The sequence below is a fragment of the Lissotriton vulgaris genome, chromosome 6 (genome assembly GCF_964263255.1).
Source record: "Lissotriton vulgaris chromosome 6, aLisVul1.2, whole genome shotgun sequence".
NCBI lineage: Eukaryota > Metazoa > Chordata > Amphibia > Caudata > Salamandridae > Lissotriton > Lissotriton vulgaris.
This window is the reverse complement of record NC_141694.1, coordinates 1,495,757,261-1,495,785,172: the sequence shown is the minus strand read 5'-3', so window position 1 is coordinate 1,495,785,172 and position 27,912 is coordinate 1,495,757,261. Positions and strand designations below refer to the sequence as shown.

Sequence of the window (27,912 nt, the reverse complement as noted above, 5' to 3'; positions counted from 1 at the left end):
CATGCACACAGAGGCTGGGCGTAAAATCAAGATAATGTACAGGATCTTGTGGCGGGATACGGAGGTCGGCGGAGCCGGGAGCCTAAGCAGCCATCTTGTTTGCCAGCGTAGCTCCTCCCATATGTCTTCCCATTTTATAGACTCTAGGGCTAGGAGTTTCTTGAGGGTGGCCTTAATGGTGGCATTGTATCATTCGACTAAACCATCCATCTGGGGATGATATGCTGCAGTCCTTATTTGCTTAACCCCTAACTGAACACATACCTGCTTCATTAGTCGGGATACAAATGGGGTCCCCCGATCTGTTAAGATCTATTTTGGAAATCCCACCGTGAGAAAACTGTTATCATGGCCTTGGCAATATTAGGGGCATCCGGACGACGCAAAGGTATGGCTTCCAGAAAACTGGTGGCATAGTCGACCATAACGAGAACATACCAACACTCACTTCGGGAAGGTAACAAAGGACCTATTCTATCCATCCCTATTCGGCTGAATGGCTCACCTATGATAGGAAGAGGTTGAAGGGGTGCTCGGGAAGGATGATACCTGTTGTTTTTCTGGCATATACGTATTCTCGACAATATCTTTTTACGTGTTGGTATATGCCGGGCCAGTAAAACCGTTCCGTGATCTGTTTTTCTAGCTCACAGCAACCTCCAATCCCCAGCCTAGCTCAACGAGGACGGATCAAAGAGAGAGAAGGAACACCAGTCGTACCATCTGCTGCCTCTATCACTGATAATAAAAAGCGCACCTTGGGAAAATATATTCAGCCTCCGCGTCTGTTTATCCGACCTGCCCTCCCACACTCCTGAACTGCAGAATGCATTGAAGCTATCATGTACTGAGGGAATACGCGGAATGCCTTGTCTGCACCCCACGGACGATGGCAAAAAAACAAAAAACTCCTACCTCCCCTTCACACCCACCCTTCCTCCACTTATACTGGACTTGGAATCCCCTAGGGTAGCCATAGTCACCTATTTTCTCCTTCTTGTCACATATTAATTCCGACCGCATACAACATCCTGTAGGGAGCTCACCCTTACGTTTACATTATTGTATATATTATAAGTTTTATTTTTTCCTTTTTTACTGGGATTTAAACAATGGCTAGCAGTTGTATCATCATCTCTTTGTAGTTATGCATCTTACGATGTACCATGCAAAATATAAGCTGGAAATATGTACCCTGTGTTGATACTGACTATTATAATACTGAACATTATTCATGATCCGTCGTATGGTTGTTAAATTCATAATAAAGAAATATTTAAAAAAATATAAATACTCTTGAACACAGTTTGCTTTGCATGATTTTGGGTATATGTGTCACCCATGGTGCATGGAATGTGCAACCCCTTGGCACTCGTACAAAGTTGAGTAATATGGTGATGCCCATGTTACTGCCCTTGGTGCCCTAACAAGTGGACACATTCGAAGCAGCATTACGTTTTATCATTCAGTCGCCAGAGCATTTAACATTTTAATTAAGTAGGAATTGTTACAAAAGGAGGAAACTAGAGTTCTTTTTTTGTAGAGACTAAAAAACATAAGGTGTTTTCCAATTTAATTCTACAGAGTCGTAAGGTACAAAGCCCTGTGGATGCCGAAAATGCCGAAAATGACATTACAAAGAAATTGGAGGTATAAGTGGGCTGGGACATATAAGTTAAACTGTTTGGAGCATAGTGAATATTTTTATCTAGTTTCTAATGAAGGATTTCAACCAAAAATGTTGTGCAAAGCGTACAGGCAGTGCTTTATATAGGTCGATGGGTTTAGAGACTAGAATAACTATAAAATGACTATACATTGGATATTGTGCTAAAGAATTATTCGTTCAAAATGATATGCAGCTTCCTGCAAAAGGTTTCCAGGTATGATCACAATGTTCAATAAACATTTGCGGCCACATGCATCATTGTTGCCGTTTTCGATTTCTTAATTGCGAAAATTAAGGAATCTCAATTAAGAAATCGCAAACGGCTATGCACCAAGAAATCGCAATTTTTTTTGCGATTTCTTAAATTTCCTTAATTGCGATTCACAATTTGCGAATCATTAAGGAATCCCTTCCCATTGATTCCTATGGTCCTAGAGGCCCATAGGAATGAATGGGAAGTAATTTTCAATTTGCGATTAGCAATTTGCGAATCGCAAATTCAAAATGTAATTTCAAGGGTGCAAGGGGGGGTCCAAAGGACCCCCCCGCACCCCTGAAATATAACTTTAAGTGCATTTTTCACACACATGTGCCCCAAGGGCATGTGTGTGTGTAAAATGAAACTTTAAAAAATGCACTTTTGTGCTTTTTTGAAAGTTTTTGCAAATTACCATGAAGGTCAACTTCATGGTAATTTACCTCTCCCTATTTGCGAATTCGCAAATTTAAAATGTTCATGCATTGCATTTAAGAAATCTCAAATTGCGATTTCTTAAATGGAATCGCAATTTTAGAAATCGTAACATGATTGCGATTTCTTCAATTGCGAAAAACATGATGCATCCCAATTTTGTCAATTGCATTCGCAAACGGCCGAAAATTGCGATTCGCACCGTTTGCGAATGCAATTGAAAATGATGCATGTGCCCGTTGATACCTAATGTGTTTGTGTTAATAATCAAGTGTAATTTGTAACATGACCGGTTTAATTGTGCTCCTAATCTCTCCTCATCTGATATAAAACTTAGAAGATGACCAGATGCCTCCACGAGTATTTGACGATGATGACCCTAGAATAATCAAAGAACCTGATGATTTGATGGACTATATCGAAAGGTAAAAACAACCTTTGGCTGGTGTTCTAATAATAATAATAATAATAATAATAAAACATTTCTAAAGCGCATGGCTGCACAAACTGTGTGTCCCCGCGCTAACTGCTAACTGAAACTGTCCTAGGCCGAAAAGGGGAGAAGAAAGGGAAATTTATTGAGGGAAGAGGTGTGTTTTTAGTCTGGCTCTAAAAAGCGTTTCCGAGGGTTCCATTCGCAAGTGAACTGGTAGTGTATTCCAGTGCTTAGCTCCAAGGTACCGAAAGGATCTTCCTCCGATTCTGGCTCTGTGTATACGGGGCAGTTTGAATTGTGTCAATCCAGAAGATCTCAGGTTTCTAAGCGGACGATGAATTGACATCAGATTTCTCAGATAGCTGGGTCCTTTATTGTGGGCGATTTTATGGGCAAAGCAGAGGCTTTTGAACCTGATTCGTTCCCTAACCGGGAGCCAGTGAAGTTTGGAAAGGGCTGCTTTGGAGGATGTTCTTCTGGGAAGGCCTAAAACCAGGCGGGCGGCAGCATTCTGTATACATTGTAGCTGATGTAACTGTTTTTGGTTAAGGCCTAGTAGGAGAACATTTCCATAGTCTAAATGGGGAGTAATGAGCGCGTGTACTATGGTTTTTCTGGCCTCCGTGGGGATAAGGTCAATGATCTTACGTAGTGTTTTTAGGGTTCCGAAGCATTTGCCCGTGATTTTATTGACTTGAGATTTACCTGACAAATCTGCGTCAATCATAACCCCTAAGTTTCTCACCTTTTCCACAGGGTGAGGGGGATCGCCCAGAACCGTAGGCCACCATGCCTGGGACCATATGGAAGCATTGTTCCCTATCAGCAACACCTCTGTTTTATCTCCGTTCAAGCGGAGGCAATTATTGTCCATCCAGGTGGCTACGGCTCTCATGCAGTCTGAGAAATTGGAGGCATATTTCTCGCTGTCTGGGGTGAGCTTGAACATGAGCTGGGTGTCGTCAGCATAGCTGACCGTGCCCACCCCGAAACTCTCTATGACGCGTGCCAGGGGCTCCATATAGATATTGAATAAGGTAGGGCTCAAACTTGAGCCCTGAGGAACCCCATAGCTAACGTCGCGAGAGGATGATTTAAAGGGTGGACAGTGCAGCTGGAATGATCTCTTAGAAAGAAAGGATTTGAACCATGCCAGAGCGTGGTCTTTCACTCCAATATCTGAGAGTCGGGACAGCAGCGTGGCATGAAGCACAGTATCGAAAGCTGCGCTAAGGTCTAACATGACCAACGCTGCTGTTTCTCCCTCGTCTGCCATCTTGCGGATACATTCTGTTGAATACAGTACCGCTGATTCCGTAGAAAATCCAGGTCTGAAACCCGATTGAGTGGGGTGAAGTATATTTTCCTTTTCAAGAAAAGCCATGAGTTGAGAATTAACTATTTTTTCTATGATCTTGGCACATGTTGGAAGGAGGGAGATAGGCCTTAGGTTCTGAAATTGAGTGATGGGGACGTTTGGTTTTTTTTTAAGAGGGATAACTTGCGCTATTTTCCAATCCTCTGGAACATAGCATTCTTGGAAAGAAAGAGTTATCATATTTCTTATGTGGTCTATAAGAAGACTTTCTAAGATGTCTTTACTTTTATCCAGAGGACATACATCAGTGGGGGAACCAGAATGTATGCTGTTAATGATGGTAATCAAGTCTTTATTTCCAGGGGTAGTGAATTGAGTAAGGGTAGGGTTATGAATATGTGGGGTCCTGGTCCTAACCTCATTTACGGATATAGAGGATTTGGGAAAAGTGGCGTGGATTTTCTCGACTTTATCAATGAAAAAGTCGGCTATTTGTTCGCAAATGTCGTTTGAGTATATGTCCTGCGTATCTAAACACGAGGTGTCGGTCAGCTCTTTATAGATACGGAATAGTTCCTTAGAGGGATTGGTTGCCTCTTCTATTCTGATTTTGTAAAATGCGCTTTTTTCCTCTCTTACCATTTTCTGATATGCTTTTAGTTCCAACTTGTAAATTTCCTTAAGCTCAGGAGAATAGTTCTTTCTCCATCTGCGTTCTGTTGTTTTGCAATGGGATTTTGCTATTTTTAATTTTTCTGTGAACCACGGTTCTGATTTGGATCTTCTAACAGGGGGTTTCGAGGTCCACGGGGCAATGTTGTCTAATGCTTTTTCTAGCCATCGTTCATAATTGTTCCATGTGTCTTGTAAGGACTGACCGATCTGAGGGGTATGTTTCACTAATTCGGTGATCAGGAGATCAGGAGTATACTTTTTCCAGTTACGGCGTTTAGCCGACAAGGGTTTATTGGGAGCATTCTTAGTAATGATAGTAGGGATAGAAAAAATATTGATGTAATGGTCAGACCATATAATAGGGACCGGGGGGAGCATCTCAATCCCTTCCCAAGTAGCAAATATCGGGTCAAGAAGGTGCCCGTGCTGATGCGTTGGATTAGCAGATAGTAATTTTATTCCCAGTGCGTGTAGTGCTGACCTGAGTATTTGTGCTTCTTTAGCATTATGGTCTTCAAGGTGAAGATTTAGATCACCTAAAATCATAAAGTTGTTGTGTCTAATGGCAAGCTGAGTGGCTACTTCTAAGAGTTGGTTACAGAAGAGTGTAGCAGTGCCAGGGGGGCGATATATGAGAAGGCCAGTAATGGTGGTATGTGGAGATAGTTTGATGGAGAATGTACCACATTCACTATTAGTGATGGTCTTATTAGTGAGGGTACATTCAAGTTCCTTTTTGAAGATCAGAGCAAGTCCTCCACCACGTTGTATAGGTCTATCGATTCTTAGGAGACTGTAGTCCAAGGGCACTGTCTCCAGGATATCGGGGGAGGAGGATTCCTCTAACCAAGTTTCCGTCAGGAACACAATATCGAAATCACGGCTTTGAAGCAAATCGTGGATTTCAGTCTTATGTTTTATCATAGACCTACAGTTGAGTAGCATCATTTTTAATTTGGTCTTTGAGGCAGCTGGGTTCTGAAGAGTGGGGAGCGAATGGTTACATATACAACAATGTGACGGTATCATCGTATTGGGGTCAATAGTATGCAGACATGTTTTATTAGAGGTCTTACTTATTTCTAATAAAGTTGCTCTGGCATATTGAGTTCTAAGCAGGGATTCTTCCCCGGCATTTCTGGGGGTATAAAGTCCTGCCCCGTGCCACGGTCGTTCGCGGACGGGCGCTGACGGGCTGGACTCTGGCTTGACTCCGGCGCGCGATCGGCGCGCCCGCAATGCGCGTCCGCTGCGCGGAGCCATGAACGTATATTTTTATAGCGTCGTCCGAGCGCCGTTCCCCAGCGCGCCCTCACAAAGATGGCCGCAGTTCTCGAGCACCGAGTCCCCGCAGATGCCGGCGTTTACCTCGGCCATTATGAGTGTTCTCTCATAATATAATGCATTGTGTAAAGTCTGTGTGTAGCAGAGCTAATGTTTTGAGTCTTAAATGTGTCCACTGCGAATTGAAATGTATTCTGAGTGTGGAAACAGTATGCATCACAGTACGGAATCTGGTGCATGCACTCAGTGATACACACCATCCATGCCACAGAGTGTGGAAACAGTATGCGTCACAGTACAGAGTCCGGTGCATGCACTCAGAGATACACACCATCCATGCCACAGAGTGTGGAAACAGTATGCATCACAGTACAGAGTCCGGTGCATGCACTCAGAGATACACACCATCCATGTCACAGAGTGCGGAAACAGTATGCGTCACAGTACAGAGTCCGGTGCATGCACTCAGAGATACACACCATCCATGCCACAGAGTGTGGAAATAGTATGTGTCGCAGTACAGAGTCTGGTGCATGCACTCAGTGATACACACCATCCATGTCACAAAGTGTGGAAACAGTATGCGTCACAGAACGGAGTCCGGTGCATGCACTCAGAGATACACACCATCCATGACACAGAATGCGGAAACAGTATGCGCCACAGTACGGAGTCCGGTGCATGCACTCAGAGATACACACCATCCATGCCACAGAGTGTGGAAATAGAATGCACCACAGTACGGAGTCGAGTCTGGTGCATGCACTCAGAGATACACACCATCCATGCCACAGAGTGTGGAAACAGTATGCACCACAGTACGGAGTCGAGTCTAGTGCATACACTCAGTGATACACACCATCCATGCCACAGAGTGTGGAAATAGTATGCGTCACAGTACAGAGTCTGGTGCATGCACTCAGTGATACACACCATCCATGCCACAGAGTGTGGAAACAGTATGTGTCACAGTACAGAGTCTGGTGTATGCACTCAGTGATACACACCATCCATGCCACAGAGTGTGGAAACAGTATGTGTCACAGTACAGAGTCTGGTGTATGCACTCAGAGATACACACCATCCATGCCACAGAGTGTGGAAACAGTATGCGTCACAGTACAGAGTCTGCTGCATGCACGCAGAGATACACGCCATCCATGCCACAGAGTGTGGAAACAGTATGCGTCACAGTACGGAGTCCGGTGCATGCACTCAGTGATACACACCATCCATGCCACAGAGTGTGGAAACAGTATGCGTCACAGTACAGAGTCTGCTGCATGCACGCAGAGATACACGCCATCCATGCCACACAGTGTGGAAACAGTATGCGTCACAGTACAGAGTCTGGTGCATGCACTCAGTGATACACACCATCCATGCCACAGAGTGTGGAAACAGTATGTGTCACAGTACAGAGTCTGGTGTATGCACTCAGTGATACACACCATCCATGCCACAGAGTGTGGAAACAGTATGCGTCACAGTACAGAGTCTGCTGCATGCACGCAGAGATACACGCCATCCATGCCACACAGTGTGGAAACAGTATGCGTCACAGTACAGAGTCTGGTGCATGCACTCAGTGATACACACCATCCATGCCACAGAGTGTGAAAACAGTATGTGTCACAGTACAGAGTCTGGTGTATGCACTCAGTGATACACACCATCCATGCCACAGAGTGTGGAAACAGTATGCGTCACAGTACAGAGTCTGCTGCATGCACGCAGAGATACACACCATCCATGCCACAGAGTGTGGAAACAGTATGCGTCACCGTACGGAGTCTGGTGCATGCAAGCAGGGATGCACACCAGACAGGCGCAATAATGTAGATCACATTCACTTCCCCATGTCAGACAATGCAACATGAACAGATCAACACTAAGACACTCACTCCCATACGCATGGATCAACAGACTTGCAGGTGTCCAAGGACATACTGGTGCACATATATACAGACTAACAACTAGAGGAGACTCACACAAACACACACACGCACAAAACACACAGAGACACACAAAGGCACAAACAGACCAACAACACAGAAGCAGGCTCACAGACAGACAGTGGCACTGACTGACAGACAGATGGATGAAAAGATAGAAGGAGTATTCAGGTCCTCACAACCTTTTACCCCTATATTGAGTAATTCAGATTCAAGGCGGAGCAGAGTCAAAACCTACTGACTCTGTCACCTGTCCTTGGAGAATTAGCTTCTGCTGGATAATGATATGCTTCAGTCTCCATGCCTACCCAGTTGTCGAAGTGTAAACTAAAAATAGTGGAACTGAAAGCAAGATGATTTATAAGGGCATGATATGAGGAGTGGACTACCTACCATTTACCTTTACTATCCGCCAGCGATAGTTGGTTCTCATTCAGATGATTCTCTATCCGGCCTGGAAGGAATAATACACGATAGGGAACAATTTGGACCATGCCCTGAGAATTAGTATTTAGTAATTGGGAAATCACAGCAAGGCGTTTAGTAATGCGTGTTCAGTCTGCAGGCACTCGTTAAGGAATGCAAAAGCAAGGCCACATACTAATAACTACTGAGTGCATGACAAAGTATTGGATGCTGCAAGTATTTTCCTTAAACTTGATAGCACAGTAAGGAAAAATAGATGGAAGGTGGAAAAGTAACGTTAGCTGTTGTACAAAGGGTGATTGCAGCCTTTCACCTCTCAGAAGGAGTGGTAGGAAAAAAGTAAACCAATTGATTTAAATACGTATCTTTAATAAAGACAGTTGGAAACAAACAGCAGTACTGAGTAAGCAAAGGTGAAGCTCGAGGTCATGCTGTATGCCACGAGGAGGAAGTAATTTGGCTGAGAAGATGTAACAGTCATTTAATATTTCTTGATAGTTTCAATGCCATCTAACGCAGCCTAAGTAACAAAAACCTGATATAAATACACCACTGAGGTTTCAATTGAACTTTTTCATATGTGGGTAGCTCTCTTCTGCAGTGGCTTTGGCTCAGCGGAGACCATTGAAAGGGAAATGGAAGCAGAAGAAGAATCCAAAATACCATCACCGATTAGGAAGCCCCTTGCTTATCCACTTAGCAGTATTCCCAAGCTCCCATTGAGCAGGAAACCTTCTAACACCCATTCTGAAGAACATCCAAAACTCCCCAGCACCGCCCACCTGAACTATACTCTTCCTCAATCTGGGCCTTAACTCTTGAGGAAGACGCTTGTAGAGTTGACCAAGGAAGCTTACATTTCCTCACACTATGCTACACTCTTAGTCTCACAGAAAAGCTCACAGAGTTTGAATCCATTCGCCACCATGACTCATCTAAGCTCCACCAGAGCCCTTTTCCTGCCTACTCAAACAGAATGTATGTCTGAAAATACAGGAGTTGCATCTTCTGAAGCAGCACTGATTTATTCTGAATTCTCTTGCATAGGATTTAGTGTTTCCGTCAACAGATTTCCCCACCAGCAACATACATAGGACTGCTGACTTGGCTTTTCAAGGCGTGGGGATGGAAGCTATATGCCTTTCTCTCCACTCCATCTGCTCCACTCTGTTCTAGACCCGTTATGTCAAGTCAGCCAGCAATTCCACTATTTTGCCAGCGAGGGCCTCTGCTGAAATCTCTGCCGGAATTCTCAGCAGCCCCAAGAGTGGTGCCTCTTCATAGGTAAGTAACTTATTCCTTTTGTTGAGTGTCACCATGGCTTCTACTGCAAGAAGCCTATACAGGTTTATTCTCCTGCACCATGTTCTCTGCCTCTTGTCCCCTCCAATTTAATCACCTTTCACTCTGTATTCTCCAGTATTTCGGTCAAAAGGAATTACTTTCCCATTCAAGCTCTCCAAGAATCTCTTCAGTGTCTTTGAACACTGTTTTTGTCCTGCATATCCCAGTGCAGTGCAGTTATGAATCGTAGCCGGGTCAGTTCACCACATGTCAACCCTTAAACTTCAGGGCACCCATCAGCGGAACTATTCTTCTCACCCCGGACTGTGCCCGCGTCTCAGCCCAGCTGCTGTGAATTCGAGGCCCTCCTCCACCCGCAGGCTACCACCTGCGCCTCATCCCTGGTGGCAGTGGTAGGTCTTAGGTTTGCTTTCTCTTCCGTTTTTTATTGCTTTAGTGTGCTCATTTCTGTGCTTGATTAGCAGTATTCACTGTGCTTGTTCAGTTTTATTTTTGTTCACTTGTTTCCCCCCTTTTCCGCGGTGCCCATCTTCCTTCTGTGCCCTTGCTGATCCCGCTTCCTGCCGCTGAGTCCCCTGCGGCCCCGCCCCCATTCGTCCACCCCCCCAGTTGCTCCTCCCTCCCACCTCCCCTTATTATGGCGGCCGCTGTGCTGCCGCGCCGCCGGTGCGCCTAAGCAAGCCCGATTGCGCCAGTCCCCGCCTGCACCGCGCCCAGCGCCATAACCCCTGGCTCCCGCAAACACCAGCGCTACGATGCCAGCATCCTCCATGCACTCAACCCCGGACAAGAACACACCTGCTACCAGGCCACCCCGAAGCGCACCCAAGGACCCTTCACCTGACTGAACTGCAGCTTCACCCGCACTGGGCCCGCAAAACCACCAACCGAAGGACACAACTATCTCAGATGCTTCATCCTTAACACCAGCTCCGCCCGCAAACACTCCGTCGAACTCTGGGACCTTCTTGACTCTACCTCTCCTGACGTCCCCTTCCTGACGGAGACCTGGCTGAACCCTGCCTCAGCTCCTGACATTGCCAGAGCCATCCCGGAAGGCTACAAGATCACCCGTAGGGACCGCACCAACTGCGTAGGAGGAGGTATCGCCATTGTCCACAGGAATACCATCAGAGTCTCGACCAACACCGACACCCTCAGCTACGCCGAACACATGCACTTCCAGATCCACACCGACCCCAACACCACCATCAGAGGAACCCTTGTCTACAGACCCCCCGGACCCCGACCACAGTTCAGCGACTCCATCGCCGACTTCATCAGCACACACGCCCTCGTCTCCACGAACTGCATCCTCCTCGGGGACCTGAACTTCCACTTCGAGAACAACAACAACACCAACTCCACCACCCTGATCGACAACTTCGCCAACCTCGGACTCAGACAGCTCGTGACAACACCCACCCAAGCCGCCAGTCACAAGCTCGACCCCATCTTCACCGCAAGCCCCCACATCTCCTTCAACCACACCACCGAACCCCACTGGACCGACCACCACTGCATCCACTTCACCTTCTGAAAGCCCACCACGCACCACCGCACCCAACAGATGCCTTGACGCTGCTGGAGCAAGGTCACAGAAGGCCAGCTAACCACCACCCTCGCCCAGCGCCCACCCACCGACTCCACCGACACTGCCGCCCGCAACCTCAGACAATGGATCAACGACTGTGCCAACACCCTCGCCCCGCTCAAGACACCCTCCAACAGACACACCAGCAAAAAAGCCTCCAAATAAACATGCCGAAAACTGGAGAAGAACTGGCTCCCCGAACGAACACCGGACAGCTACGCAGCCCACAAGAACGCCACCCGCAGACACCATCAACTCATCAGAGCAGCCAAGAGGGTCTCATCCAAATACTGCCTGGATAACAACGCACACAACAGCAAAGAGCTCTTCAACATCGTGAAGCAACTCTGAACGCCAATGACATCCCGCCTTCGAAAGACCTGTGCGACTCGCTGGCCACATTCTTCCACCGCAAGATCGCCGACATCCACGACATCTTCAACGCCACGACAGCCCGACAATGACGAGGACACCAGCGAGATCATGAACACCATCCACTCCAGATCACCATTAAACCCATGCCCCCACCACATCTTCAACAAAGCCAGCACAGCCATCGCACCCCACCTCCCGGAAAGCTGGAAGCAAGCCGAGATCAACGCCTTACTCAAGAAACCCAAGGCGGACCCCAAGGACCTCAAGAACTTCCGACCCATCTTCCTGCTCCCGTTCCCATCGAAGGTCACAGAGAAAATCGTCAACAAACAACTGACCCGCTTCCTCGAGGAGAACAGCATCCTGGACCCGTCCCAGTCCGGGTTTCGCAGCAACCACAGCACCGAAACCGTCCTCATCGCCGCAACCGATGACATCAGGACCCTGCTCGACAACGGAGAAACAGCAGCCCTCATCCTCCTGGACCTGTCAGGCACCTTAGACACGGTTTGCCACTACACACTACGAACATGCCTACACGACGCCAGGATCCGAGAGAAGGCCCTGGACTTGACCACATCCTTCCTCTCCGGCAGAACTCAGACCGTCCCCCTCCCCCCCTTCCGCTCCATTGCTACCAAAATCATCTCCGGCGTACCCCAGGGCTCTTCCCTCAGCCCGAGGCTGTTCAACATCTACATGGCACCCCTCACCCACGTCGCCCGACAGCACGACCTCAACATCATCTCCTATGCCGACGACACCCAGCTGATCATCTACCTCATCAATGACCCTCACACCGCCAAAACCAACCTCCATGAAGGAATGAAGGTCGCCGAATGGATGAGGAACAGCCGACTGAAGCTGAACTCGGACAAGACGGAGGTCCTCATCCTCGGCTCCACCCCTTCAGACTGGGACGACTCCTGGTGGCCGACAACCTTAGGAACAGCCCCGACACTCACCGACCACGCACGCAACCTAGGGGTCATCCTCGACTCCACCCTCTCCATGACTAAGCAGGTCAACGCCGTCTCCTCATCCTGCTTCAACACCCTCCGAATGCTCCGCAGGATCTTCAAGTGGATCCCCACCAAAACGAGAAGAACAGTCACCCAGGCCCTCTTCACCAGCAGTCTGGACTACGGAAACGCCCTCCACGCAGGAACGTCGGCCAAGCTCCTGAGACGATTGCAACGCATCCAGAACGCCTCGGCATGTCTGATCCTCGACATCCCCAAGACCTTTCTCTTCGATCACTAGCAGCAACCCCCCCACCACCAGCGCCTTGAGACCCTCATGGGTATGTAGTGCGCTTTATGTGTCATGATTGATTGATTAATGCCTCCCACATTGAAGCAGTTCTCTTTTATTTTCTTCTTACCTGCCATATCGATTTAGTGAGGTAAACAAAACAAAAAACGGTAGAATGTTGAAGTTCCAGGCCACACTATGTTTGGGGAATCTCTTCCCCCAGCTCACAAAATATAGACTATTGCTAGGCATTAAATGCACATCTCCAGTGGGACACCAAGTAAATCAGTGCCGCTCTTAGCGTCCTGAAAGTTTCTGGCTCCATAGGCTTTCACTCATTGGGTCCACGTTTGATCGTCCTCGGGGAAACACGTAACTTCCCCAACTCTGACCTCCCTGGAGAGGGACCCTAAGACTACGTGCAGGTTGACTGTAACCCTGGTTAGTCTGTGACTTCTCTGGAGTCTTTGTCTCTCCCGCAATGGTCTCAGCTGACAGCTGGACCAATGGTTTCTCAGCCAGTTCTAGTCTCTCGTTCAAGAGGAGTGTCATATCAGTCAAGTGCCCTACCTTCCCAAACTCTGCCTTTGGTTAAATCCTACCACAGCAGCGGTCCCCTTTAGCCATATAAATATGTTAAGCAGCTTCAGCCAGCTTGTAAAGCTTTATGGGGCAGCAGAGACAAGCTGTTAGGCATGGAACCAAACAAACAGTTAGGTGGGTGGGGGGAAGGGGGGTTCAGCAAACCCCCACCCCCTGCACAGGCAGTGGTTTATCCTAACCCACCAGCAGCCCTATTTTGCAGCTCAAGTATAGAGCTGTGCGTGCGAATGTTAAACATGAACTGTCTCTTATAGAAGAAACTACAAATCCTGACTTTTTACAGCAATGTTGTACAGTATATTTTCCCAATAAAATATGCCAATAGGGGATATTTGTATGATGTATTTCTAGCACATGAAGCCAGAAAAGTGCTCTTTTTCTGAAATATATCAACATCCCAGTGAATACGTTTCTAGCTAAATGTTCACCCCCTCTCATTAATACTTTTAGAAAAAATTAAAAACCCCATTTTGGTCATTCAAAAAGCGGATTTGGTCCCAAAGTCAAAGTAATATAACTATATGACTGTAATGGTGAAGACAATGTAATTCATAGCCATGGGCCAAAGTCATGTCAAACTTGGATTTTGTGCTGATCACATCTGCACTGAGTTGTATTGCACTCTGTTTTAGAAAAGATCTTTCGTAAAAATGATTTACCTGGAATTGCTAGTATTAATTCTACTTAGAAGGGTTCAGTGTGTTATTCTTTATTGAAAAGTACATTAATGAATACTTGAATAGTAAACTACTATTTTTACATTTTTTATGAGGAAAAGGAGAAAATGTTTCTACCATATTTTCCTTATTTATTTGTTCCTTTACTTTTTTAAATCATCATTTAATTAAAGAAATTACAAATCACAACGTAGCCATGGAATCATTGCTATATATGGAGTAATATTGTTAGGCATTGGTTAGGAGACTAAACAGGTTCTCTCTTGAGGTTTCCTCAAATGGGTAACTTCCCCATTAGCACTTAAGTTTCCTCCCTAAACCACTGACTTATCTGTTCCACATTTCATAAACATCTGGCTCACAAACAGCACTTGTACCATCATTTCTATGGTAGCAGCACTTCATGTTTCTCCTTCTATTTGCACATCGACGTTGCCTCGGTATAACTTTGGCAGTATCGATGGTATGTCCTCCCACTTCTGGAACAAGTACGATCTTAGGTGGGGTTCCCAGATGTACCTGGGGCGCATATTTACAAACAACAGGCCATCAAATTTATAACCCTATAAAAGCAGTACATCATGGGCCACATGTACGATTGCTACATTTTGCGAGTTCCTAATTACAACTTTTTATGACTCGCAATAAGGAAGTCTCAAAATGCGATGTACAAAAGTGTGTTTGACACTGTTTGTAATCCCAGTGGGGCACAAATGGACCTGCATCATCAATATTCATGAGGCAGATTGAAGTTTGCAACGCATTAGGAACGGCCAAAATCACAGGCGTGGTGGGGTCAGCAGACCACCATGTCTGTGATCGCTTTTTCAATGGGGACCTTGCTGGTCCCCCTAACTAGCCCTCTGCTGGAGTTGGTTGTCCCAAGTACTTCTAACCGACTGCTTTGACACCTACCTATGTTTTCATTGAAAAAGTTTGTAAGTGTCCAATTGTTGACTTTGCTAAGGCTTGTTCGCTGTTGAGTGAAATTGCACTGATTTGTTATTTCTTGTAAAATCTATATCTCCAGAACCTCCCGATGGATCTTCTTCGTTCTTGTGTCTAAATTCTTATAAAAATACAATCTCATTTTATAAAATGGTGTCTGATTTCTTGAGAGTTGTGTCAATTTCTTCTTCAATTGTTTTGGTGCTGTTTAAATGCTTAACACTTGTTCCTGTGTGTAAGCCCTACTACTCGATGCCACATCTACCCAGGATTTAGCTGAGTTTTTGACAGATGAAACCCAAGGGGTTGGTAATGTATTATACAGTCAGGTTGCACAACCCCACAATATAATACACCCAATTTCGTCACAGGCCCATACCAGAATAGACAGTGTCTATATTTTGAACAATACTAACAACCATTCCAATAACATAGGAGTCCGTCTTATGTTCATTTAAGAGTATCCGGACATAGCGGGCTCTTAAGTATGGCGGGAGTGCTGTGATGGGTATTAGTTTAGCAGTATTACTTCACTGTACTCCAAGTAGGGATTCCATACCCAGACAAATGTGGTTAGTTGATCATTCAGTTTATACATGAGACGTTCGGAAGTCGCTAGTCCCATGAGTTCAGCTGTCCTTTCTCCGGTGAGTGGGTCATAAATCTCTAATGTCGTGAAATGCTAATTTTAGCTGTGGTTATTGCTGTGGCTACCCATTTCTTCAAGTTAGATATAGCATGGTGGTGTTTAATATAGCCAACTTTGCTGATGGCTGAAACAGGTAAGTGTTAGTTTCCTGCAGTGTGTTCCAAACTTCCTGTTAGCAGCCTGATAGTTGAGGACACAACACTATATGTGAATTAAGTCACATTTTGTCGCCTTTCACCTCCAGTATAGGAGAGTCCTGCCCTGTGTAGGTGAACATGAGATCAGTACCAGCTATGTGTGATTTAAATTTAGGTTAATTTGAGGCATGTTGCAGCAGTTTTCTTTTATGTGTGTTCAATAAGGTTGCCTACTCTTTCTCAGAATATTCAGTCTCTAATATTGTCTGCCAAAGGGTCCTCGTTTCCCAGAGGACAGCTTCAGAGGGTAGTGAGGATATCAATGTGCTTTGCAGCCCTGATACTATCCCTTCTGTGTTTCCCCATTGCTCAATGTAAGTAAGCATTGGAGAGATAGAGAGAGGAAGTGTGCATGTGGCCAGTTGGCCAATGAGGCAGTGTCTTAATGATCTAAATGTTCATTGTTGAGACTGCGTCAGATGGATTTTGGTGCTAAGATTATCAAAAGATTTAATGGTATCTCCATTTACGAGAATGTCCAGTGTTTTGATGCTTTGAGATGTAGGTTATCGTCATTTGAGAGTTGGTCCTATCACTGCCATCCCAATGTTGTGCCAGGTTTGTGCCCCACTTGTCTATGTATCTTAAGTTTCTTTTGAGCCAGAGTCCATGAGTCTAGCATCGATCCAACTGTGGGGGATGGCAGTGTGCCATGGGACTTACATTTGTAGTTTTTCCCAAAGAGGAGCATTTTTCATGCCGGCCTCGCTATTGTAGTCCACATTGTTGGCCTTTGTAGTCTTTAGCGAGGTATGGGAGTTGTGACAGATGAGACGCCAGGTGGTATGAAGATATGTTAGGGAGCCTTCCCTCTCCCGATGATTTTGTGTCTGCTTTCAGCTTTGAGGGTTTGTGTCTGGTTTTCTGGATTGCACTTAGGAAGATTTTTATGTAGTTTCTGATTGCTTCTGATTGCCAATGAGGCTGGTATCGGAAGTGCCAGCACTAGTAGTATGCAGTTGTATTATGATGCTACTACCATTTTGATGACGTATATCCTGTCCCATAAAGACAATTATAATGATGACCATCTGGGAAAGCCTTTATGAGTTTTAGCCATCAGTGCTGCAGGTTGTGTCTGGCCATGTTTGTTAACCATGACTCCTATGTATTTTATGTTGGATGCCAGCCATCTGAACCCATGTCAGTCAACCAATGCTCTTGTGGTGTTGTCATTTTATATGAACTGACATTTGTTTCATCAGATACTGCTATTCAGAATAACAGCTGGCATGAAGGCCCAATCACCCTTTACAACTATGCATCTCTTTTGAAGCGTAGACGGTAAGCTTAGCCAGTATAGGAGGGTAAAAGGCTTGAGGTTAATTGTTAAATGTCCATTCTGCAGTCGTGACCTTCCCCATATAAAGGGAGTGGGGTATCGTTGTGGCCTCATGCAGGTTCTCATCTCCACAGATTTGCAACGCTCCAGTATTATCAAGGAGCAGGTTGCTGACAGCTAGCCTGTGATGTGTGACATTGTGGCCAATTCACAGAACCAATCTGAGATAAAATCCTAAACTTACTACTTTTGGTATTCACAGAAGGCATTTAGTAGTAGTAAAGTTAGGATTTTGTCTTAAGTTTGACTTAAGACCGACTTAAGACAGACTTAAGACAAACTTAAGACAAACTTAAGACAAACTTAAGACAAACTTAGGACATACTTAAGACAGACTTAAGACAGACCCAAGACAGACTTAAGACAGACTTTTTTTGTTTCAAATTTTTTTATTTGGTTTTCACATTTCCACACATTGGGTTAATCAACAATAGTGATCATTACATCTTACAAGCACGTAGATCTTCGACTATTATTTGGCGAAAAATCACAATTAAGAAGAAACAGAAGATCTCTTGCACATGTTATTACATTTCAGGTACAACATAATAGATGCCGTAGGATTCTTCTCATAACCGACCTCAGGTAGGGCGAAAAGACACGTGTATAAGTCCTCGGCGGTATACGTTAGAGATCGAGTCCGAGACTTGCCATTGTCCCTAGCGTGTTCCCTCATGGTGTGCTCTCGCTGGGTGTTTTAGTATTCGTGACTCTAACAATATGTCGTCCCTTACTAGATCTTCGGTGTGGGGGGGGGGAAACCTTAACCGTGGGGCAATGTTGGGGGTAACCGGGGGGTTTATGGTGCATAGCTACTGGTAGATGATGGTTGAGTGTGAGTATATCGCGTGGTACTGTATTGGCCCCCAGGGAGGGGACCGTGGAGATCACGTTACATGTATTCTGTCGGGGTCCATGCCCTTCCAGCTATAGTGCCCGTCTTATGTGTCCCTGTCTGGGCCTATGTTTATGCCTGCCTGCCTCTGCAGGGATACCTGTGTGGACTGCAAGGGGGATGGTGTTGTTGAGGGTGTTTGTGTGGTTTCGCGAGTAAAGCGGTGCATCAGCTGTGCCCATTCTAGGGAGATGGGGTGCTTTTGTGTTCCTCTCACCTCTTCCTCCCACAGCGCCTCTTCCTCCGCTGCGCCCCATTTCTTCATTGCTCCTATCCAAGCTGCCTCTTGGGGTCCTGCTGGGGCCCGCCAGTGCATGGCTATACCTCTTTTTGCTAAGAGAATGGGTAAGGAAACAAAGCGGTACTGCACTTTCTCGGTTTTCCGCCTGCAGAACATACCGAGGGCACTAGCTTCCCATGAGGAGAGGGTTAGAGTGTTTGCCACCTGCCGGAGTGTGTGGTGTACCCGGTCCCAATAGTGGTGAATAACCGGACCATCCCAAAACATGTGCTTAAAATCTGCTTCAGGGTTCTGGCATCGGGGGCAGGCAAAGTGTGTCTCCGGGTAGGCGCTTTGGGGTGAGGTATACCCTGTGAAGAATGTTGAATTGGATGTTCCTGAAGCGTGCGTTTCTGAAGACTTTCTTGGGGTACTCTAAGGCTTTTTCCCACTCCTTATCGTTGAATACGCGACCTATTTTGTCCTCCCATGTACGCCGTAGTACGTCTAGTGGGCGGAGGGTCAGCTCTCTAACGGCTTTGTATAGCCAGGTCACCAGGTGTCTGCCCACCCCCATATGGCGTATGGTATGTATGACAGGGTGCGTAGGGGGTTCTCCCACCTGTGGATCCCAGAAAGGGGAGCAGTCGTTGCCAGTATAGAAGGAACTGCCCTGGAGGGAGGTCGTACAGTTCCGTCAAACGGGCATATGTCATTAACTGTCTGTCTGCATACAGGGATTCAATTTCTGTGATAGAGGAATCAGTCCACATTTGTAAGGCGCGGGTTGTGTAGTATTTGTCAGCCCATGGGAATCCTACCAGCGGAAGTAAGGGTGAGTTTGGGGGCTTCCCTTTGGACATGCGATGTATCTTCAGCATACAGGAGCGTGCTATTGTCACCTGTAGGGGGGTAAGTGCGGAGTGGTTTGGTGCCCCGGAGCAGCAGTCTGCGTATGGCTGGGAGGGGGATCCGTCCCTACTCTGTAATTGTCTCCTCGGTGTATCTCTCCGCTATCCACTACGACAACCATTGGAGTTGTGCCGCCAGGAAGTATGCTTCGAATGATGGGGCTCCTAGCCCTCCCTGCGTTGTGGGCAGGTAGGGCGTGGTTATTGCCATCCTATGTCTTCCCCCGCCCCAGATCAAAGTGGTCAGGATCGTGTCAAGCTCTTTGAAGAAGGAGCGTGGTGGTATCACCGGGAGGTTGGTAAAGTAGTAAAGGGGCCTTGGGACCATGATCATCTTTGCGAGGGCCACTCGACCGATGGGGGCCAGAGGCAGTGTCTTCCAGAAGTTAACTGAAGCGCGTAGCCCAGCTACCACCCTGCGGTGATTTCCCTCGTACAGGTCTGTGGGAGTGTGAAACAGTTGTACCCCGAGGTACGGTGGTGCTGTGATGCTCCGGGTGAGAGTGTGGTCTCCTATCTTTATGTCTCGTGGGGCGTATGCGGGTTCAATGGGAATATCGTGGACTTGACCCAATTTACCTTGAGGCCTGATGCCACCGCAAAGTAATTCAGCGCCAACCAGATAGGGGTGAGGTCACTGTCGATATCCCTGACATAGATTATGAGGTCATCGTCGTACAAGGACACACAATGCATTGTATCTGCTAGTGCTATGCCCCACGCCCCGCCATCCTGACGCAGCCGTATTGCAAGGGTTCTACTGCTAAGGCAAAGAGGAGGGGGGATAGGGGGGGATAGGGGCACCCCTGCCTGGTTCCTCCTTCTACTGGGAAGGGTGCGGAGATGTATTTGCCTATTCTCACTCCGGACGTTAGGCCCTTGTAGAGAAGCTTCGGATATGCTAGCAGTGTGGGGCCCACCCTAATCCTACGAAGCACAGCAAATAGGTACGGCCATAATAGGGTATCAAAGGATTTTTCGAGGTCCAAAATCAGGCATGCCGTATTCGGAATGTGTGCCCGTGCTCTGTCTTGGATGTGGAATAACCTACGTAAGTTAAGCGAGGTATTTCACCTCGGTATAAAACCATTTTGGTCTGGGTGTAACAACGGTGTTAAGACCTGAATGTATCGGTCCACTAGAAGCTTCCCTAGCAGTTTACAGTCGCCATTTAGTAGTGTTATCGGCCTGCATGAGGCTGGAAGGGTGGGGTCCCTGTGGGGTTTGGGGAAGGTCACTATAATTGATTCGCGGAGTGAACCTGGGAGCTCCTTTCTGCTTAGTGCATCTTCATACATGGCGACTGTCCTGGGGACCAGCTGTGTGGAGAATGTGCTTTAATATTCGAGCGGAAAGCCGTCCATCCCCGGGGCTTTATAACGAGCTAGCTCTCTAATGGCGTGGATGATCTCTGGGGCTTTAATCTTGGTCTCTAGCTCTTTTCTGTCGGCTCGCGGTATATGTGGAATCTGTAAAGGCCTGAGAAACTGAGAGATTACCCAGTGATTTGTTTGTGTTGGGGCCCTGTAAATACTGGAGTAGTACTCGTGAAATATGTGTATGATCTCTATTTGTGAATGTCTGGGGGTACCTGTGCTGTCCAGTAGCGCTGTGACTGGCTTAGCAGCTGTGTCCGGTCTGGCTAGCCATGCCAAGAGCGCACCCGTCCTGTTGCCCTCTTTGTGTACTCTGGCAGCGTGAGCAGGGAAATTGTATTTACGCAGATCTTTCAGTGCTTCCACATAGGTGGTTTTGGCTGCTGCTATTCGGTCGGGAGGAGCTCCTGTTGTGTCCCCTTGTTTTGTTAATGCTGCTAGCACCTCCTCTGAATCCCTCAGTGTTCTTTCCAGTGTTCTACGCACTCCCACTATGTGTTGTATACAATGCCCTCTAGCCGCGACCTTGAATGGGTCCCATTCTACTAGTCTAGACTCGGCTGTGCCTGAGTTAAGCGTAAAGTGTTCTTGGATATAGTCTCCGTGTTCCTGACGGAACACCTGATCTGTAAGACAGTCACGCGGAAGTCTCCAGGTAGGTATGGGGGTGGGTGCGGAGGACTCCACCTGAGTGTCAGCATGTGGGCGTCGTGATCTGAAAGTACTCTGCCGAGATAGTCGGACTGTTGTACCTTTGGGATTATGGGCATGGAGCAGAGGAATCTATCCAGGCATACATGCAGCTGGTGCGGGTCAGAATGGAAGGAGTACAATCTAACGTCTAGGTTCCGTTCCCGCCAAGGATCTACCAATTGCCAGTGTTGTACCCAGGTTTGTTTGTGTGCTGGGGAGTGTGGTGATGTGGGGTGGGATCTATCGTGATGGATATCTAAGACACAGTTATAGTCACCTCCTAGGAGCCAAGGGACTGAGGAGTGGTGAGTGAGCACACCGGTGAGGCGCTTCCAGTATTGGTCCTGATCTATATTGGGAGCATGTATGCTACCCAACAGGATGGACTGGCCCTCCAGTATTCCCTCCAGCAGGGCGAATCGACCTTCTTTATCTATCGTTCTCGTCTGTCCTTTGAAGGGGATCCCGGGCCAAATCCATATTAGCGCTCCCCTAGGGAAAGCTGAGTACGCAGTGGCACAGATGGTGCCCCACCACTTCCTTTGCAACCGGACCACCTCCGTTGCTGTTAAAGGAGTCTCTTGTCGAAGCGCTATCTGCGCTTGTTGTCGTTTTACATATGAATAGATGGCATAGCGTTTGCTTGCGGTATGCATGCCCCTAACATTTAAAGTGATAATATTTATATCAGTGTTGGGGATTTTATTGCTTATCGCTTGTATTGGGTATGAACAACTTGTGTCTGTGTGCCCACCTCACTTTTCTCCCAGAGACCCTCCCCCGCCAGCCGACACTCGGCCACGCATGTAGTTTAATCATATCAGTAGGCTCCGCTGTGGGTATTGGGTGAACCTGAAACTGGGAAAAGAGAAACTCGGATATCTGGGGGAGTTCCTAACCAAAGGGACATATCGTCGGGGACGGTACGTCCAAACTGTACTTCATGTACTGTCCTTAACTCGTTCTCTGCGGGGTGGTTTCTTGGGGGCGCCTGTCCTTGGTGTCCCAGCTGCCCGCTGGGTTGCACTGAGATTTTAATGCCGAGGGTACCTCTCGCGGTGGATGTTGTAAGTCCTGGTCTCAACCATTTTGTCCCATTGTATGACTACTAGGTTCTTAACCTGTCACCCCAAGCCCCTCCGCCTCAAACGTTTAGGTGCATGGAAAAGGGTTGATTCATGGCGCACATTACTGCGACAACTCCTCCATCTTCATTGGATTTAGATCAGCGTGTCAGCCGTTTGCGGGGTGACGAGGGGGTGTGTGATTGAACCCTCCCGGGAGGAACGTGCTTCACTCACTTCCTCGTCGGAGGTGAACAGGTGGGTGGCTTTTTACACGTCTGAGTTGTCTTCTTTCGACCTCCCAGCTGTTGCCGCTTGCAGAGCTCTCCTTTGTTCTGCTATTATTAGCTCCAGGTCAGGGAAGCGTTGAGTGAAGGAATCAGTGCGGGAGCTCAGCTGTGTAAGGGTGACTTTCTTCTGCTGACGCCTGCGGTTGCTCGCGGGCCTGTGAGTCATTGTGTTGTTGCGATCGTTCGGTCCCGTGATCCATTGTTCCACCCAGTCCCTGGCCTCCGCCGGATCCGTAAAGAAGTGTGTGGCTCCGTCGTGCAGAATCTTCAAGCGGGCCGGGAAGAGGAGAGCATATTGTACGTTTCTCTGCTGCAAAGCACGATTGACTTCCAAGAAGGTGGCTCTTTGCTGCTGTACTGCTCGAGAATAATCTGGGAATAGCATTACGTGTTTATCCTCCACATGAAGTGGTCCCTTCTGTTTTCCCGCCCGGAGGATCGTGTCTCTGTCTTGATAGTGGAGCACTTTTAGGAGGAAAGGCCTAGGTGGCAAGCCCGGTGGTGGTTTACGGGCTAGCACTCAATGTGCCCTTTCTATGGAGAAATATGGGGTCAGATCTGCTGTCCCGGTGAATGACTTGATCCATGTTTCCATGTGTCTGATCGGGTCAGCTCCTTCTGCTCCCTCCGGCAGGTTAAGGATGCGGATATTGCTCCTCCGAGAGCGGCCTTCCGAATCGTCTGTTTTGCTTTCTAAGGATCGCACTCTTTGTTGCAGCTCTTGTATGGCCGCTTGATGGGTCTGTATTCTCGGCTCTATGACTTGGATCGCCTTCTTGCCTTGTTTGACTTTGTCTGCGAGTTTCCTGTGGTCATCTCGGAGGAGGTTGAGGTCTGTAGCCAGTTCTCCGAACCTGCTTTCCATGGTTAACCTGGAGTGTTCAATTGCTGCGAGCACCTTGTTGAGTTTGCTGGACGTGGATTCGGCGTTGGAGGATTCGCTTTCGGGATGTGTAGCCATGGATTCTGGAGAGTTCTGCCTCCGATTCGGTGTTGCGATATTCCTGGTACGTGTTGGCACCCCATCTTGCCTGTAAGTATGACTAGTAGCCTTCTGGGCCTCGTGGCTCGCGCCTCGAGTCCTGGCGCCAATAGCGGAGAGGGGGGTTCAAGGCCGATTTATCCTATGTCCGGGTGTGCTGACTGTTTTGCACCATTGACCGCAACTGGGCCGTGTCTGGTGAGGTCCGACATCCGGTTCGACGGATTTGCCCGTCGTGAGTGGAGATATCGGGGGGGGGGGGGGTAGGCTCCCTGCTGGTGGGGTGTACAGCACCCGCGGCCATCTCCTCTGCCACTATTTGGTGGGCGCTGCCCTGGAGACTGACCGCGCAGGTAGTCCTGAATCCTCTTATCCAGTATCCATCTCTCTGGGGCCCCTCCGCCCACACCCCGAGGCCCGGCACCGGAGGGGGGAGGGGCCGTAGTAGGATTCCTACTGGGCCCTGGCGGGACGGCTGCTGACTTCGGTGGCCGGTGTGTGACTCCTTCGGTTGCTCCGGGTGGCACGGCTGCTCCTCCGGGGGCCGTCTTCTTGTGGACGCTCACTTCCGACAGCAGTGGCTGCCCCCCCGGTCCGTCTCCTGGGGTCCAGTGATATAAAGGCCCTCAGCAGGGGGAGGGGGAAACACCGATCAGCGCTGCAAGGGTGCCGGGCCCAAACAGGTGACACAGGCCGCTTCTCAACCGACGCTCCCCCACTCTGGTCTCTTCTCCCCTCTGCACCGCGACGTCCGGCGCCAAATAGAGGGGGACCCCTGGCAAATCATCAGCAGGGATAGGTTGGCGTGGTAGAATCCAGCGGTGTCGGAACGTCCCTCAGTGCTCTCTGCAAAGGCTGCTGACCGTGGGGGCAGGTGTGTATTCCTTTTGATGGCGCTGCACAGCGGGTGAGCTCCCTTGCAGTGGTGTGTGGACCTGATGACAATGGCCACCCTCCCTGCCATCCAGTCCAGTCCCCAGTGAAGTGAGTCTCTGGCAGGGGAAGGGGACGCAGAACGGCTCTGTGTGAGGATCAGACAGAAGGCTCAGGCCACCCCTCTGCTCATATCCCGATGTGTGGGCCTCTTCCCCCCTCACGTTGCGGCACCCGACGCCGAATGGGAGGGGGGGGGGGGGGGAGGGACCACAGCTCCAGGCAGGGCCGGACTGGCTACCGGGTAGTTTGGAATGCTGCTGAGCTGGGGGCTGATTTCGTTAATGGGGACCTGCGTGAGCTAAACGAAATTCGTTTTGCTTTCAGTATTTCGAAGCACACGCAGGTCTCCATGGACGAAATCAGCCCCAGTGCAGTAAAATCAGGCAGCAGCTCGGCAGCATTCTAAACTGCCGGGTAGCAAGTCCGGCCCTGGCTCCAGGACCCAGCGGGGGTAGGTATATATTACCCTTGATAGCGCGGCACGGCGAGTGATCTACTTTGTGGTAGCGTGCAGCCCTTACATCAACGACCGCCCCTCCGGTTCTGCCCGCCGTGATATGGAGCCTCAGGCGGGGGGAGGGATGCAGCGCGACACTGTGTGGGGCGTCAGGTCCAGTCAGGAAGCTCCGGTCGCCCCCTCACCCGTCTTCCTCCCCCGCGTCGCGACTCCCGACTCCGAATGGGGGGGGACTGCAGCCCCGGGACCCAGCCCCGGGACCCAGCGGGGGTAGGCCTCGCCTCAGGGCCGTGAATGAGCAGTGGCGGCAGTGCGGGCCCCAGTGTTGGCGATCGTCCTCACTAGCACTGTGGGTGCAGTGATGTCTCTCACCCCGGGCGGGTAGGGTATGGTGCTCACGGCCGCCGCCGGCCGAGTCCCAGGTGCAGGGTGTCACATGCCGCGAGGCCGCTCAGGGTCCGGTTTCGCACTCTCACCTCTGGGTCCCAATCTCATCCCCAGCGTCCCGCCTCATCAGCCCTCCTCAGACAGGACTGTCGCGGGAGGCCTCCCGGGTTGTCACGGTAGGTCTCCGGAGCTCCAGCACCTCCGTCTCAGAGTGCCTGGAGCCTGGCGGGGCTGCAATGTTGTCTCCGCAACAGAGTTGGCTAGGAGGTCGCCTATCCCGCGCAGAATGTCATTCCGCCTCACAAGTCAGGGTCGAGAGAGGGGCCAGAGGGTGCAAATTTGGTGTGCATCTGGGCTTGGTTTTTTTTAGGAGGTTATCAGCATCGATGAGTAAAGATGTCACGGGCAGCTAGGCAGAGCTCTAGGGAGGCACGTCTGCCATCTTGGTGTGCCAAGCCACGCCCCAGACTTAAGACAGACTTAAGACAAAATCCTATCTTTACTATTACTAAATGCCTTCTGTGAATACCAAAAGTAGTAAATGTAGGATTTTGTCTCTGATTACTTCTGTGAATCAGGCCCAAAGTTCTCATCTATCTTGGTTCAGCGAACTGTTTGAATATGGGCGGTGGTTAGGCAGAGCATTGGTATGCTCATCATGGTCCCCCAATGGATGTAGTGGTGATGATGGTATCACTGGCGTAACGAAAATTGAGGGGGCCTCCCTGCAAGGCTCAATTAGGAGCTCTCTGGACAGAGTGCAGTGCCGAGGGGGCCCCCTGGAGCTTCGGGCCCCCACACCGCGTGGGCTGCGGAGGCCTGTGTTACGCCCCTGGATGGTATACATAGTCAGAATGGGGGGGGAGCCTGTCACTCTGGTGCTCTCAGTGAGGAGAAGGTGGTTAATACATGGGTTCACTAGGGTTATGGGTTCCTGGATGTGTATGGCTATCAATGACGCTGTGTTTCTGAACATTCTATGCATTGGCTCCAGTTTGAACTCATCACTCAGTAGTAAGGGTAAGTCGTCTCGGCCTAGTTAAGGCATGTTTTGTTTTATAATATTCCTGTTCATCCATGCATGCTATAGGTGTGCTGGGGTATGGAGCTCTCCTCTCATGGATGTTGTAGTTTTTAACGGACCCCACCAGGCAATTACATCCCTTGTAGCTTTGGTTTACTTTTCTTTGGACTCAGAGGTCTCCTTCACCAGTATGGCGACTTACCAGAGAGATCCGTCTTGTCTTCCACTGTCCTGTGGTTCTTGGTCTGCATGCCCATCACACGAGGGTTAGGAGCGGGTATCGGCAGCGCTTACCGTTCTAGTGCATAGCAGCTCTGCAGGTCTCTTCACCATGCACCGCCCTCTCTGCCATTGATCATGGCCCTGTCTGCTTCAAGGACAACCCGGCTTCCTTTTACAGTTGTATTTCGAGGGGGGTGGTCGTGTGGGAGGGAGGGGCAATCGAGCACCCGACTGTACTGCAGTCATCCCATTCCCATTTGGTGTCTTTCAGTACCAGTGTATCCAGTGTTTTGCCGAAAAGGATGCAGAGTAGTTAGGAGACTCAGCATTCGCTGGTCAACTTGCACTTTGGTAGGCCACGCCTCCAGTCAGTGCTTTTCAATTTCAGGTTTTCATCAGTGTTTTGATCACTTTTCACTACTGTTGAGTATTTGGCATCCTTGTTCTGTATGTTGATGGCTACTTTTATTAGTTTCTGATACCCCCATTAATCTATAAACTAATCTGTTCTTTCTTTCTTCTACATTCAAGAGTCCAGTAGAAAGGAGTATAATTTAACTTTTACTACATTATATAATACATTTTAAATGCTTATGGTTGTTTTGCCTTTTTTATCTCGATTACAGGATATTGGTTTACATCCTCCTCTAGATCACTTCACTACAGTATCTACTGACAAGTTCCACCTTTGTGTTTATATGTTCCTTCTCGTGATTACGAATTCACCCCAATGATTTAATCATTTTCTAAGAATAAACCAATTTACTATCCAGGTCTCCTCAAATATCGATTCCTACCCTACAGTAACCTTTGTGTCCAAGGCCCCCTTGTGTCAACATAATTTCCGATTGATATAGAATAGGCAAAACCCTGACATCAGGTCTCAAATTCTCTCAATGGAGATACTGCTGTGTTAGCCTTTGTTGTATAGTTTTTAGAAAAGCTTCACCCAGAGCATTGGATAATGTTACATTTCAGTACATCCAATTGATTACTGAACAATTTGCTAACACCTTCTATTCAGTAGCGACCTTGGCGTCCCCAGTCTATCTCATCA

General features: G+C 48.4%; 1 protein-coding gene across 2 annotated transcripts in view; it reads left to right on the top strand.

Moving 5' to 3' along the window:
• The window catches only part of CLHC1 (clathrin heavy chain linker domain containing 1), a 328,255-nt gene that overhangs the window by 171,440 nt on the left and 128,903 nt on the right, over positions 1 to 27,912 (top strand). For both annotated transcript variants that reach the window (XM_086927653.1, XM_086927652.1), the window contains exon 7: positions 2,698 to 2,785. In XM_086927653.1, the coding sequence (XP_086783779.1) occupies positions 2,698 to 2,785 (88 nt within the window). The remainder of the gene's footprint in view (positions 1 to 2,697; positions 2,786 to 27,912) is intronic.